The following is a 15,249-nucleotide window of genomic DNA, read 5'->3' as shown; positions in this document are numbered from 1 at the left end:
ATCGTTGTCGAGCCTTTTGTGCCTTAATGTGTTAGCAAACAGAATAGCTGGGCGAGTTGGTATGTATTCATAATGGAACAGGAACGGATAGCACCCAATTTTGTGAGGTGCATGCGCATTTTCATCGTGATTGAAGAGTCGTGTTGTATGTTTTCTTCGTGGTTTTCTGATAATAAACCTTTCAGTTGTTAGCCAGCGCTCGTCCTGTTCAGTTCCTTCCTCTGTAAAATTCGCGCTGTTCCATTATTAATGCGTTATGTAACGTTTAAGTGATGTTCATGCATTCATATGATAAGATATAAATTAACTGTTTTATGTAAAACATTGACGGTTTTTTTCGAGTAAAGGTATGAAAGGACCTCCAATAATTTCGCCAGTTGACTCAAAGGCAGATTGTTTAATAATTCCTAACCGCTCACTCCACTCTCACAAAGTGTCTTAAGATAGCTCATGAGATCAAATTTCTAGCTGTGATTTGATCAGGATGTTAACATCAAACGTGTGCCGCTCAATAGACGAAGTCATGTCTATAGCATCACGCCGCAGCGGTGGTTCTTCGGGTGCACTTCTGGCCTGGGGAATAAGCAAAAACTGTCACACAGAGCGACCACCGCTATGTTATTTGGGTAGAAAGCAGCAGAAACATGCCTTCTCATCAAAAAGTCACAGAGAGTAGACCTGGAATGCACAAAAGAATGTGGCAAAGGTGTCTCGATCAGCTTTCAAGTTTTTCCTGCCTGTCTGTTCAGTCCGAGAACGCGAATAGGCGCCGTGAAAAACTAGGCGCCGTCAAGCTACTATATCCCGTGCATAATCACTTTACTACGGGTGAATTCCCGGAGACTCGTTGTTGTAGGATGTATTTGTGTTGTTCCAACCTGGACGCTGGAGCACCTTGAAGTGTTTCGGAACCAGCACTACGTTCGGAGCGTCTTCGCGTTCACGCGAAAACGACCTGTGTAAGATCATGTCGACAGTCTACGCACGGCCGACATACTCATTTTTACAAATTGTAGGCTTCCTAAGAGGTATATTTGAAGGGTTTGGCGGGATAAATTCTATACTCGGTGTAAACAATAATTTCGAGATGTTGGTCCCTGCAGTCGGCGACCATCGCCCACATGCTGTGCCTGATTCCCGTTGTGCGATTCTGCTTGAAATGTTCAGTTGCGACGTTATGCACCACAGTTTTCCTCTACTCTTTCTTTTGCAGAACGATCGAACGATGCTGAAGATCGCAAGCATAAGCCCCTCATGTAAACGGGGTTTTAGAGTTCATTCTGCGGCGTCTACGCTGCATGGAGTGACGTTTGCGTCACATCCGTCACACAAAGGTAGCGTTGTCAGGAGATTTGTTCATTTCACTAAAATCACTAAAGTAGTCAGACATTGCCAGGAAGATGTAGAAACGGCAATTAACACGTCAGACTGTGCAATGATGGTTCAGGTCACTTTTTTTATATATTTGTGTAAAAAAAAAAGCATGTGAAAGTAATGTTGCCGGGAGGGGCATTCAGCCAAATGCGAACGCCGTAGCTAATTTTCTTCCCAAGATATAAAATTTTGAAGCTCAAGGCCTGGACATTTCCAAGCCTAGCAATATGGTAATTTGCACAGCCGTCAATTTTACATCGAAACATAATATATTTATCAATTTATTTTATGAAAGGTTTACATCTACGCATAATATTAAAAATTACAACGAGAGATTTTTATGCGAGGAAATTAACAAAACACGTAAAATAAACACGTTTTAAAGACGTAGTTACGAATTATTTACCAGCGAACTACTCCATATGAAATGACTCAAAATAACTATCTCTGAAGGCAATCTAGAATATATAAGAAGAACATGCTTACTTTTTATTCTGGTTCTGTTATGAATGCAGAAACGTATCTCATTTCTCTATAGGTGGCAAAATCGCACTTCATAATAAAAAAAAAAAAATAATAAAATCTCCACCTTTCATTTTTTTTAGACTCTCTTTAACCATTTTCAGTGACTTGAACTAACTTGTGACGGCCAAATCTTGAGTAACACATGATCTCCTTAAAGGCAGCGGACAAGACTCGAGATTCTGCAAGGCAGAATATCCTCCTCATCCTGGGGGAACAGGAAACAGGTAATGGTAGACAGGGTTGAAGGGGGAGAGGAGGAAGCGAGAGAAAAGCGGAGAGCGCGAATTGGTCGTCGGTTTTTTAAGGGAAAAACGACAACAAACCTTCACTGAAACTGAGGAAGCTTGTCGTCGGGGGCTTTTCCGCACAAACTCAACTGCAAGGCGACCCTTTCCTCTTTTTTTTTTCTTCTTTTTTTTTACGTTTGAAAAATGTTCTATACACCGATACTGCTATATCGAAGGGTATAGAAAGCCATGCTGTCCCTAGCTTAGTTTTATATTTGTGTTTTCTCGAGGAGGGACTTCACTCCTGCGACGCCGACACGATCGCACCCCAGTGGTTTGCCAGTCGGGACGGCGCGCGCTTCTTGTCCGCGCCCCGTTAGCGCATGCGCGGCTTCGCCCACTTTGCTAGGGGCAAACCGGCGAGTTTACAAAACAGAGCACTGCCTGAAACTATACGAGTAGAAATTGAGGGAACGGAGGAAACAAGAGAGCGCGCGTGGACGCAAGAGAGAGTGCCGCCGAGTTCTGGCTGGAATGACTAGTAGGTAACTCGGTATAGACTCCAAGCTAGCTGCGCTTAGCGTCTATACCCACTAATCTGTCCGAAAGCGTTCAAACGCGAACGCCGAAAGTTCGGAATTCGAACAGTGGGTAGAGACAACGACAGCTATAGCTTTGCTTCTATACACCCACTAATCATTTCAACTTAGAGCTCTGACGGATCGTGGCGAAAATCGGCCGCCTAAACTAGGGTTTTTCTAAACAGTAAATGATACTAGCGGGAATTATTTTTTTTTCGGTCGCATACACACGAGCTTCTAATGAAAACCTTTCATAATAATTAACACAATCGTTCTACACCACCGTTCGAAATTCGGCCCAATTGGTGCCAAGGTTACGATTGACACCAAACGTCACGATTGGCCTCCTAGATCTAGTAGGGAAATTTTGACCGCACGTGATGTAGTGTCACGTGAAACTCTGATGTAACGTGACGTCACAGCGTTCCCGCTAAATCTAACGAAGAAATGCTTCCGTTGAGTATAGCGGGGAAACACTAAGGGTGACGTCGCGTCACGTTGTATGGCATCACACTTTGAGTGCCAAATCTAGCGGGAAAACGATTCGCGTCACATGAGTGACGCGTGACGTCACGATTTCCCCACTCAATCTAGGGGAAAATGTATCCGCTAAAGCTAAAGCGAAAACGCTTCGCGTGACGTGACACTGTGTGACTTTACGCGATACCGTGATTCACCGCTAAAATTTATCGGGAAGCCTTTTCCCGTTATATTTAGCGGGCCACGTGGTACACCCGATCCGCCGCGAAACCTCACCGATTACAGCTGTAACGGAATAAAATAAAAATAAAAATTATGAAATTATTATTGCGTGTGCATTCTTTACGCTTTCGAACAAATCTCCCCTGCGCGGGCACCCAACCATAAAACAATCCCGAGCAAACCCAAACAAATAACAAAAAAGCAAGAGGTCCGCCAGCAACCGGCTGGAGTGTAAAATAGGTCTAACGACATTAGTCGACTGGGACGTTAGGCTTAGCCTCGTTCTCGGCTAACCCACGGCGTGGTGGCGTCGCGCACTCGACACGCCCGACCGCGTGCAACCGCATCGGAGAAGGAGAGGCGACGGAGGCCGACCGGCGCAGCCACGCGACGCTGGGTAACGGGCCGAAAGAGGACGGAGGAGGGAAAGGTATCCGGGCGTGACAATCGCTTCACCACCAGGGGAGCGCGCTGCGAACGCTGCACGAGACTTCGTTTCCCAGCCCGTTGGAAGTAAATAGTGCGTCGGACAAGACAGTGACAACCCAGTGACGTCTTTACTCTTCTCCTTTCATCCGCGGTCAATTTCACGAAGTCTATTGTGAAGAGGGGACGTCCGTTAAGTTTAGACGCAGTTGAGTAGCGCCGACGGCAGAGCGGACGCAGGAAAGATTCATTAAAGACGCGGAAAAACATGGATGCGTGGAGGCGTCATTTCTATACCAAGCTCTCTTTCTGAAGTGTGTACGACGCACTCAGACATAAATATCATTAGAAAACTATGGATAGTCGACAGTTCCTCGTTACTTTCATACCCGGAAGTTTTAACTGATATTTATTGTATCTATGTTAGGATGTAATGATAACAAAAGAACAAAATGTGAATAATTTCTTCATTTCGCACACTTTGTTCTAGGGGTTGAATGTTCAAAAAGTTGCTTGGATATCGTTCGGCTCTTAATAAGTTTTTAATTAATTTTCATTTCGTTTTTGCTCTCCACATAAACACAGAAGTGTATAAACTTTTTCTAAGCGTCACGCTTGATCCGCACCCCCCCCCCCCCCCCCCTTTTTTTTGGCCCAAAAAACAAAAAAAGATTTACGAGGGCGCTTTCTACGGAAGCGGTCATTTCTACAACGAGCATAGGTGAAGTGGTACAACATTAAAGCTGTACGCGATAACAACAGATGCACTCGCGCACTAATAAAACCCCCAAATATGATTGAAATAGCCGGCATCGGAGCTATTGGTTGCATTAGAAATAGGAACACCACAAAGCGGTAAGATGCACTGCGTGAAAAGATCCAATCCAGTAGAAGTCCCGGTTTGTTGTCGGCGATGAGTCATTCTATAACGCGCGAAGGGAACCTACCCAGAAAGAATCGGTGCCCACCATCAGTCAAACTTGACGGTGTGCTTTACCACAATTTGACTGTATAGTTTGGCGTTTAACGGATGACGGATGTTGGCTCTGTCGGGATAGACCACTCAGAAGATGCCTCCTCAAGCATGTCCATCCACGCATTCGAGACTAAACGCTAAGTCGCTGAAAGCCCCCCGTAAACCTCATAAATGGCCAAAGCATCTCTGAAACTTAGATATCGACAAATTCTGCATTCAGTTTGATCCGGCAGTAGAAAAATCAAGTTATCACGGAATGTTTTGCAGTTTTGCATTACGCGTGTTTGAGGTGAAATGAATTGAATTGCCAATGGCGTTGGGGGCTCCCAGGTGAACAACTGTTGAAGACAACATGAGAGTGTCTTTGTTCTTGCGCAGGCAACAGCACTTCAACTAGAAATGATATAGCCACATATGTCTATAAAAACAGTTAGAATTGTATAGGCTGCATTACTGGTTTGACACTCTTGCCACTCAATGAGGAAACACAGTGAGGTTCAAGAACATTCAGCGAAAGTTATCTTTAAAAAAAAAAGAAGAAATCTCCAGGGGCACGCAGAAGTGAAACGTGAGGTGACAAGCGCTAACACCCTTGACAAAACGCAGGTAGGCTGTGTGCCCGTGTCAATAAAAAAAAACTTGATACCTCTCCTTCAACGAGCTGATTGTGTCACAAGCTTATAAATGTGATTACCGAACTGGTTAATTTTCTAAAAACGTTAATCACGACTACGTCATTAATCGGTCGCACTGAAAGCTGACCAATCAAATAACAAGGATTTCTTTTTGATCTAGTTAGCCAGATTGATAACAGTCGCTAATGTATATTTTTTTTACCTACAGGTTATCAGAAAAGGATTGCAGACAAGCACAGCGTTAACGTGCACAACTAGGAACCTAATGTTGAGTTTGATAAACTGTGGCGTTCTTTGAAACAGTTAGATCAACTTGTATTGCCTAACAAGTAGCCTGTAGCAAGGAGCTCCTCACTAAATATGTTCTATCAACCAGTAAATCATTCAATGTGGACTGGTGAGCGTTGTAGCTTCTCAACGCTAGCGTTCGGAGTGCCAAAAATTACAGGAAGATCCCTTGGCGGATTCTTCGGGTGTGCGCTAGCATCACCCTTGGAAATGCCATACACGTCCTCCTTTGAGAAACGCTATTGCTGACGCCTTCACTTCATCATTTTGGCGTTTTCTTTTGCCGCCTTTATTTTTTGCAGCCTCTTTCTGGCCTCGTTACGGGGGAGTGTTAGCGTTTCCCAAAGCGGGACGTGTGTAACGTTTCCCAAGGGTCATGCTAACGGATTCCCCAAGAGTCCACCCAATGGATCTTTCTACAATACTTTTCACCACTTTTTTATACTCTGCTTGTAAGAGTACGTCGACGCTCTTGGATACGGTCATCCATGTCACTCGTGGAAAGAACCACATCTATACCACTCGTGGAAAAAACCGCATTCATATCACTGGGGGAGTGAACTGTATCCATCGTTTTAACTACACACAGACATCACATACCACGCACCGCTACTACGGAAGCCCAGAGCTGAGAACAAACGCCGACAGCAGAGCGGCCACTGACCAATCGCCCGCATTCCACCGCGCTGCGGCGCAACACCTCTTAAATAACAAAGCCGTAGTGCTGAATGAGATCTCGCCATCAGAGAAGACCAACGCTGGTCACAGATTGGACACGACGATCGCGCCAACGTTGGGCTCAAACTTGACTCGAAGCCGAGCGCTGACGCAGTACTCGTTTCCAATTTGTGTCCAGCGTTGGCCTTCTCCGATGACGCCATCTCGTTCAGCACTGCAGCTTTGTTATATAGGAGGTGTTCCGCGGTGCTTCGTATTATCTGGCTCCGCGCAAGCTGTGCGCGTGACTTTGCCGAATACAAAAGGGCTCGTTTTGACGAAAACCCGGCGGTGTCTGTCAGTTTGTCAGCGCCGGGGAGGAAAGGAGATGTTGATGCGTGCTCATGTCAGCGCTTCCGACCAATGAGAGTGTCGCACGCAACTGACGAACGAAAGACACCGCCTGGTTTTTGTCAAAACGAGCGTTTTACTGCTAACACATTAAAACAATATCAGGAAAAAGATATGTATTCCATAAAGAGAGTTGTGGGTTAAAGAACATACGGGCAGGCATAAAGATTAAGTAAACATATTAGAGCTTGCAAGATGTAGGATTTCTTACCTTTTCGTATGACGCTGTTTTGATCACTGCCAAAGAGGCTGGTATCGTCCACGCTGCCCGCCTGAAAGAAAGAAAAGGCGAAGCACAATAAGCATTCGCTAATTTTTATGCATCGAAGGAACCTAACGAATCTACAGCCCCAACCACATGGGACGTTTTCCACGCTCTTCGCCCGTTTTAGCGTCACCTCGCGTCGGCTGCGTTGCTCCCTCCTGTACCGACACCTATCCAGACGAAATCTCGGCCCGAGCGTCCCAATGTTGTGGGTGAATTTGAGAGCACTAAAGCCCCTCTATCGTGGGGAAAGTGGCGCCATTCATTGTTGTGTGAATGATCGAGACGCGTGCCGTGCGCCACTTCTGGGAAGAACATGGCGCCTGAGACCTAGCTGAATGCTGCGCTGTGGCGCCATGATCTTCCCAAGGGCTGCACGTTGCTCGTGCCTCCTGCATCGACGCACCTCGCGCTACTTTTGAAACATGAAGGGGCTTTAGAGCGCACCACATTACAGCACATTACAGCTACAGAAAGTAGGACTTTTAAACAATGCCACCCGCAGCATACACGAACATGTCACAATTGTCATCCCTGTAAATAGTGACAGGTTTAAGGTTGTCTGAGAATCCAGGAAGAAACTTGATACGTAAGAAGATGACGGTTTCCTAATATTCTGAAGTTTACGCGTCGATAGTCATCACTGTTTAATGCGAAAGTGAAAGCCAAGGTAACTTTTTGTGAGTCGCACAGAAGATATCTTTTTTCAAAAATACGTAGAGCTTTTTAAACTCTCGAATAATTTCTACGTAACAAAACAGCCCGTGTGTCTTTCAGTCGTTCAACAATGCAAGTGGGGCCTGCGGTAATATATTTGATGAAGCAAAGGTCTGGAGCGTTGATCGCAATTAAAGTGGGGTATGTATAACATCTAACATGAAGGGGGGAAAGGGGGCGGCCGAAGTCCGGCCTTCGTCAGGAAGGCCTTACTCCGGCCGAAACGTCGAAGATTAAATCGTCCGTTGTTGCTGTTTTCACCTAAAGGTTTTTCTTCTCAGTTATATACCCACGCCTTCGCCCTCCCGCCACCATGCCCGTTGTGTATATACAGGGTGTCACAAAAGAAAATTTACACGGTCTTTTTTACCGCAAAAATAAACTAGGCATCGCCGAACGCTCATTCTCCGCCCAAAGGTAGAGCTAGAGGTCACAACCAGATGCCAAAGTTTCAGCCCGATCCGATAACTTAATCAAAAGTTATAAGTGATTTTCTGAAAATTTCAATGGGAAAATGGCGGCCGACGGAGTTTTCAAACACATGGGGCTCTATGGCACCAGAAACCGAAAACGGGCGAAAATGGGCTCCATTTTCCCATTGAGATTTTCAGAAAATCACTAATAACTTTTGATTAACTTATCGGATGGGGCTGAAACTTCGGCATCTGGTTGTGACCTCTAGCTCTACCTTTGGGCGGAGAATGAGCGTTCGGCGATGCCTAGTTTATTTTTGCGGTAAAAAAGACCGTGTAAATTTTCTTTTGTGACACCCTGTACATATATATAACAGAAACTTTTGTTCATTTTATGAAACAACTCACTGCATCTGACAGTTTTCAGTCGAATTATTTAAGTTGCGAGTATCAGTGTAAACTACACCGAGCAAGTTCTATTTCAAGTAAAAACGAGCATATGCATCTTGTTACGCAATCTAAGGCTACAGTTCTTACTTCCGTCCCGGTTTTCAGAAAAAAATAAGAAAAAAAAATTGAATCTTCTTGGGAAGAAAACGCTTGTATTCTCGTAGTATAAATCGCGAATTTCAAATTTTTTTGCGGCCCTACCGGACAGTTATACATTTTGCTGACCCCTTGTTTTTGGTGTTTTTGTTTCGGTATTTTCGTAGGCATTTATTGGTTGCAACTTATGCTAGTAATTTATGTCGGGTGGAGTAATTTGTGCTATTAGTTAAAAAGCACGGCCGCACAAAGACCCATTAACTGAAACAAAACCTTACCATATTTGCAATCAGTCCACACTAAATCAGTGGCATAGAGTTTTTGGCATAAACATATCTTCAATAGAAATTAGTTTGCAACAAACGAACTTACATTTTTAGATATGTTTTATATAAAACATACATAAAGAAACTTAGTGCGGCTTTTTTTGGCCGCGAACCAGAATTTTCAACGAGCTGAAAACCGCTCGTAGATTCCATAATCATTTTGCTTGTGAAAGTTTCATGCATGCTAGGAAATTAGCCGGCTCGTTTAATGACTGCGCAATTCGGGAATCTAATAAAAAAATCGCTTTACAAATAAGCCTCCAAGGTAAGGAGAATGCCGAGCATGAAAAGGTAAATTACTTACAATTTAATACATAAAACAAAATGCTCGGAAATTAAACAAATATTCTCGCACGCATAAGACGAATCATGACATTTAGAAGTCAGAATAAGTTCTCTGCCAAAGTACTACACATTTTATTATATTTTTTTACATATTTTTTCTCCACCTTCAATTTCGAGGAGGCAAGCACGAGGGCAGTAGTCACCCCCTTCCCCCTTTCTCCTCAATTCCCCTCTCTCTCTTTCTCCCTCCCCTCCTCTCCCAAGAAGCTACTCGGTTAAAAACTGGCTTGACAGGTCAGTATCGGAATCCCAAAAGTCAAAACGCAAAAGGAAACACACACACTAAACTAAAAACCGACAAAAGGGAGCGAATCCGGTCGTGGCAGACAGAATGGCGACGGCTCTGCCGCCTCCTCAAGGACTCGTCTTCCTGATTCCTTGTTGTTTGTATCTTTCTGCTGGACGAGAATCATACGCGACGCCTTTTCATTCGTGTGTGGGCGCCTCAGCGTTTCATCTGAGAATGAACAGCAGCGGGGGCTATCCCAGGTAATCCAGCGCAGTGAACGCAGCAACCGCTAATCTCAATTTTTGGTAAAAGCAAAAAAAAAAAAAAGCTTTGTTTTGGAATTTTAAAATTTCTGAGTGCTGGCCACCATATGACTCCTGTTTGTCTTGGATTGTGATGTGAAAACCCAACGTGGCACATTATTGGTAAGCTTACATCAATTCCCCCTTTTGGGGGGCGTTGTTGAAGCTAGGAATTTTACAAACAGAATGTGCTGCTCTACCAATGGGCGACTATTAAGGCTGTTTCAGACATCTGCGCCTGAGTGTGTCTGACTGCGATACGACTCTCAGTTTGCGTTCCATTACGACGCGTTGCGCGTATCGCGTCGTACACAGTCACATGCGGTCTTAACGCAGTAGATCGCACTCAACCGCCAATGTCTGAGCCAGCTTTTGCAAAGTAAGTGCGTAGTGCGTGTATTTAGACGGCGAAATAAAAGCCGGTCCCATGGGAAACTGGCGATTCCTCTGTAGACGGGACATTTCGCCAGTGTAGCTGCAACCCTGGTGTCTTCAACGTGGATCATCGCACAGCCGTACGATGCTCCAACCGATACAAGTTTTCATAGTGGATATGCGGTACGATTTTTATGTGAATATATACTAAACATATCAGGTTTTTGCATCGCTCGTTGTAAACTCCACGCGCGCGGTGCTATCAAAATATGAACGCTCGTACTCGTCCTGTCATCAACTATAGTCGGTACTTTATACGTATATCGAAACCAACAGTCATGGTTTCATAGACCATGTGTTGGTTTCATAGAAACCAGCACATGGTTATTAGAGTGTGCATCTGAGGCTGCGTGATCAAACATCGACGTCGCGTTCTGACCTTTGCTGTCGTTTTTTTTTTTTTTTCGTTATGCTCGAGATGAAAGACCCAGTGTAGCCATAAGTGTAAGTAAACGACCTCGACATACCTACTAGGAGACTATATATTCTCGGGGAATTAGCTGGCTACTCGACGCAACACACAGCCCAAAAAGAAGGAAAAAAAAATAAAAATCAAGGCTTATCTGTTTTCATTGGATACCTTTCCGTGAGACAACGCCGCTTTATGCCGAGCGTGTTTGCCCTGTAATCAACGTTGCCGGGTTGTCGGACCGGCGAATGAAGACCGATCACCACGACGCGTATACCCAGAGATTCCCGCGAAAAAAAAAGCCAATCTATTGTTCTAGCTCGTACGGACCTTTGTTTGCTTTTTCTTTTGTAGCAGTATATAGATATTCACAATTTTTTGTTCATTTTTTGCCTTCAATGTGAAGGATCAAGCACCATTTCCGTTGCATACTTGTATTAAAAAAAATAGAGCCCCGCGTACATGGAGTGTCACGCACATTTCTTCCAAGCTTCGCCTACATGAGCACGCGGCCTTTGTCTTACCATCGAGAATTATAATTTTCGATCAAGCTTCGTGGTCTCGAGGAACAAATCAAACGCCCTTTTTTGAATTTTTGCATTGTATTTTCTTTTTGGCTTGCAGTTTTTGCTCTTGGTATCCGTAATTGCTTTTGGCTCTTTGCCTTCTGAAGGACGCTTTCACGGCGTGCGTCTAAGCTTTCACGGCTTTTACTGTACGAACAACGTCGAACCTGATGACCTAGCTACTTTAAATGCTCTAGATAAAGCAGCGATATTTTTTTTTAAGCGTGTTGCTTCCTGTTGGACCGCGGGGGGGGGGGGGGGGGGGTAGTTTTAATCTATTCATGAGCTACTTCAAACTAGAGGTGTGATCGCTCTGTCTTGATTGCATGTGCAATCAAGGCAGCGGTTTCAACTACTAATATTTTCGTTCGCAGATTGGATTGTACAAAGGCTGATAAGGTTCATGCTGCACCCTTCGTGAGGCCTTCCTCTCCCTTCTTTACACCGCAGTTATTTATACTCCTACTTTTTTCGTTGGTTAGTGAAGTTATCTTATGATATGGGAAGCAAAATGTATTTCCATTAGACGATGACTCGCGTACGAATTTTTGCCGTCAAGTGCACGAAACAGAGGAACCTTACCAGTTGCTTGTTCCGGATTTATAAATGGCTACACGCAGTTCAAGACCGCGATGTAACACAGCGGACGCTTCAAGCTACCAACCGTAGCCAATCCACTGCTCGGAGCGTGCCATGCGACCTTCCGGCTGGGTGAGGCAACGCGTGAGGCGTTAAGTCATATGGCACGTGCTGAGCGCAGTATTGGCTAAGACGACTTGTAGCATTCGTTGAAGTACATCGTAAGATGAAACAGAGTATACAGCTCCTTTTGCGAGTTTGTTGTACAAGTACTCAAAAATCATTGAGGTTCTGAAATCCAAACCTATCTCTGATGCCTTAAATAAAAGAGTGGAATCCTCTCCCCAGTTGAGAGTTGTATAGTTCTTTCTCCTTTCTCCTGTAAAGTGGTATAGACTTCTCTCCAGTGGAGAGTGCAATATTCCTCTCTCATGTGGGGAGTGGTATAGTCCTCTCTACAGTGGAGAGTTGTATAGTCCTCTCTCCACTGGAGTGGTAGAGTCTTCTCTCCAGTGGAGAGTGGCATAGTCCTCTCTCCAATGGAGAGCGGTATAGTCCTCTTTCCAGTACAGTGTAGAACAGTGTTCTCTCTAGTTAAAAGTCGTATTAAAACTTGGGTTTGGGCTAGTTGGTCCATTACTGAATAAAAGGTTAAATAACGCGAACAAACGAGGACAATAAAGAAACACGGACGACAGGACAGGCGCTTCAGGACAGGCGGTATAGTCCTTTCTCAAGGTAAAAGTTTTATAGTCCTCTCTCTGATGTATAGTGATATACTCCTTTCTCCAGTGCAGAGTAATATAGTCACTGTCAATTTAAGAAGCATCCGGATGTGGCAAGTCTTAGGCACGCACTTAGATTGTGGCATTAGCCGATAAAAATGCTTGAGAACCAATAAAAACAAACGCGACTTAATAATCCACGCTTCGAATTTCTTACTTAGTCTGTCCGTCCCTAAATTAAACGCTAGTTATTTTAAAATATTCAAGCGGATTAGATTCTGCGAGACTAATGGCGCGTTTTGTCCGCGTTCTCCCTTATTTCAAAATTCAAACCCTTAAAAGTTTACTCCGTCTACGTTTCAACCGAACTACAAAACAAATAAAAAAAAATGCAAATGAATAGGAGAAATATTTTAACGTATATATTTTGGTATCAAGAGAGAAAAAAAATGCGCGGTTACATACTTTTTTTACCCCACTTTTTAACGCTTGTCTGCTTGGAGGGGCGTATAGTGTTTTCCTCTTGTGGTTCCTCCTGGTCTATAATTACCTCCGCTGAAATTATAACGTGTCCTGTCCATCCGTTTTTGAATTAGTTACACAACACTGCTGTCCTTCACAGCTTATGGGGACATCTATCAAAGGCACACTTTTTTATATTTTATTATTATAATTACTATCTACCACATATCGCTCTTTAAAACGTAATCAATTACAGGGATTACTAAACTATCTTGAAGGCTGCGCAGCAAGTATTTTGATTTTTTTTTTGTATGATACCTCTCATGCTATAATCAGCAACAGTGTCAACGAGCTGTGAAAATAACATCTTCCACGTGATTAGTCTTGCTGTAGTTCCCTACAACTAGAGTAATTATCACGGCGCTGTAATCATTTGGGTTATACGCTTAGGCATATCGACGTTCTCTGATAATGTAATAGAAAACAGTTTAAAGGGAGGCGGAGCAAAAAAATATGCTTGCTTAGATGGCGAGGCTGCCAATGTTTAGAGCCACTCCTCTAATTGAGAACAGTAGGTTGGCAACTCTTTATAATACGAATTGGCCCGCTGGTTTGGAAGCATTAGGAGGACTCGTGTCCGTACAACTAAGCACACTTTGGGCAGACTTCTGTGCATTTTTTTTTATTATGAATAGAGAAGTTTACATTTGAGCAGGAATACAATCATCACCTTACAATTGTCATATTCTGGTGGCTGCTCACTGATGTTGGATGCCTTTTACCTTAGACCATGTGTTTTGAGCTTAGCTCAGGCTCAAATTTCTTTCACTTTGTGATTTTATTTTTATTTCACAATACTGCCAGCCCTGTCAAGGGCCAAGGAAAAAGAGGTTGACACAAGCATGGAAATAAAATGCAACACTGCTTTCGAATGTCGCGTACTGGAAGCATTTGCAATAAACGCGCTATATTTGAAGAAAAAAAAAAAAAAAACATCGCAAGGGAAGTATTAAGAATGCCGGCTGACGCACCTTTATGACTTTTTCCCACACACCCAGATCCAATTGCAATTTTCCCGATAAGTTTCATTTGATTACTTCTAGTATTTGTTCATACCCACAGAAATAAGTTTCCCGACTTAATATTTTTTCAAAGACGGGTTGTGCGAATGCTTAGGTTTTTTTCTGAATTTGGGACATTACCCAGTGGCAAAGTTGTGTGATCTCCATTCCAGCTTACGACGTTGTTGCAATGCAACTAGGCAGTAAGCGCGGAAGGGGATTTGTACCTCAAATTCAGTAAGGCCACTTGCTATAGTAGGGCATAGCTTTGATCTTTTTAGAATCCATAAGTTTCCGCAAAGTATGTGCAAAAACAAATAAAGAAATGACCCCCCTCCCTCCTCCCCAGCCAACGATTATATAACATGGCTGGAAGTTGAAAAAATTGCTCTTGAGATAAGTTGGTATAAACAAAACATCGACGATTACTGCCCTACTGGAATGGCCTCAGTCACAAAAACGAAATTCAACAAACAGAAACATCATGATAACGAACATTATCTCTAAGGTCTTCCCGGCCTTCCCTGGGACAGGAAACCTTGCCACGCAATAATTGTGTCCCTTCACAAAACACGCCTAAAAAACAAACTGGAAACAAATGTATGTACCCCCCCCCCCCCAAGAAAAAAACAGAAAAAAATCTAGAGCAAGAATTTAAAACAATCCATGCGATAGATTTTAAAAGCTCACCATAACAAGAAACAAAAACGAAACGTAGAAGCACCGTCGCCGTAAAACTGGCCTCCGAAAAGAAACCTACACGTACTGAATGCCAATCGAAGGCGGCGATATCATCGTATAGCGACGAGTTCAATGACCCCTGGAGGAGGAGACGTCCATTAAAGCGCCCCGCAGAAAACGTAAATAAGAGATTCGGAAACAAGGTGACTGTCTTCGCGCTACCAAAAGGAACGCCAAAAGCGATACCACTCCTTATGGAGAAAAAAAAAAAAAAAGTGCACCGAAAGAAATAAATCTCGGCGTGATTTATCTGCAGATCTGCCACAAGCAAACAACACGAACTCCGAGGAAGAAAATGAAGAAGAAAAGAAAATAACAGAATTAAA

The 15,249-nt window shown here is 43.7% G+C and overlaps 1 protein-coding gene across 1 annotated transcript in view; it reads right to left on the bottom strand.

The window, feature by feature from the left end:
• Positions 1 to 15,249, bottom strand: part of LOC115324605 (transcription factor AP-2-epsilon) — an 83,420-nt gene that overhangs the window by 26,421 nt on the left and 41,750 nt on the right. Inside the window, exon 3 of the mRNA XM_042286916.1 lies at positions 7,014 to 7,074. Within this exon, the coding sequence (XP_042142850.1) occupies positions 7,014 to 7,074 (61 nt within the window). The remainder of the gene's footprint in view (positions 1 to 7,013; positions 7,075 to 15,249) is intronic.

Source organism: Ixodes scapularis, unplaced genomic scaffold, assembly GCF_016920785.2.
Source record: "Ixodes scapularis isolate PalLabHiFi unplaced genomic scaffold, ASM1692078v2 PGA_scaffold8__174_contigs__length_109621045, whole genome shotgun sequence".
Taxonomy (NCBI): domain Eukaryota; kingdom Metazoa; phylum Arthropoda; class Arachnida; order Ixodida; family Ixodidae; genus Ixodes; species Ixodes scapularis.
Note: the sequence above shows the minus strand (reverse complement) of the source record. Positions and strands in the feature narration are given on the sequence as shown.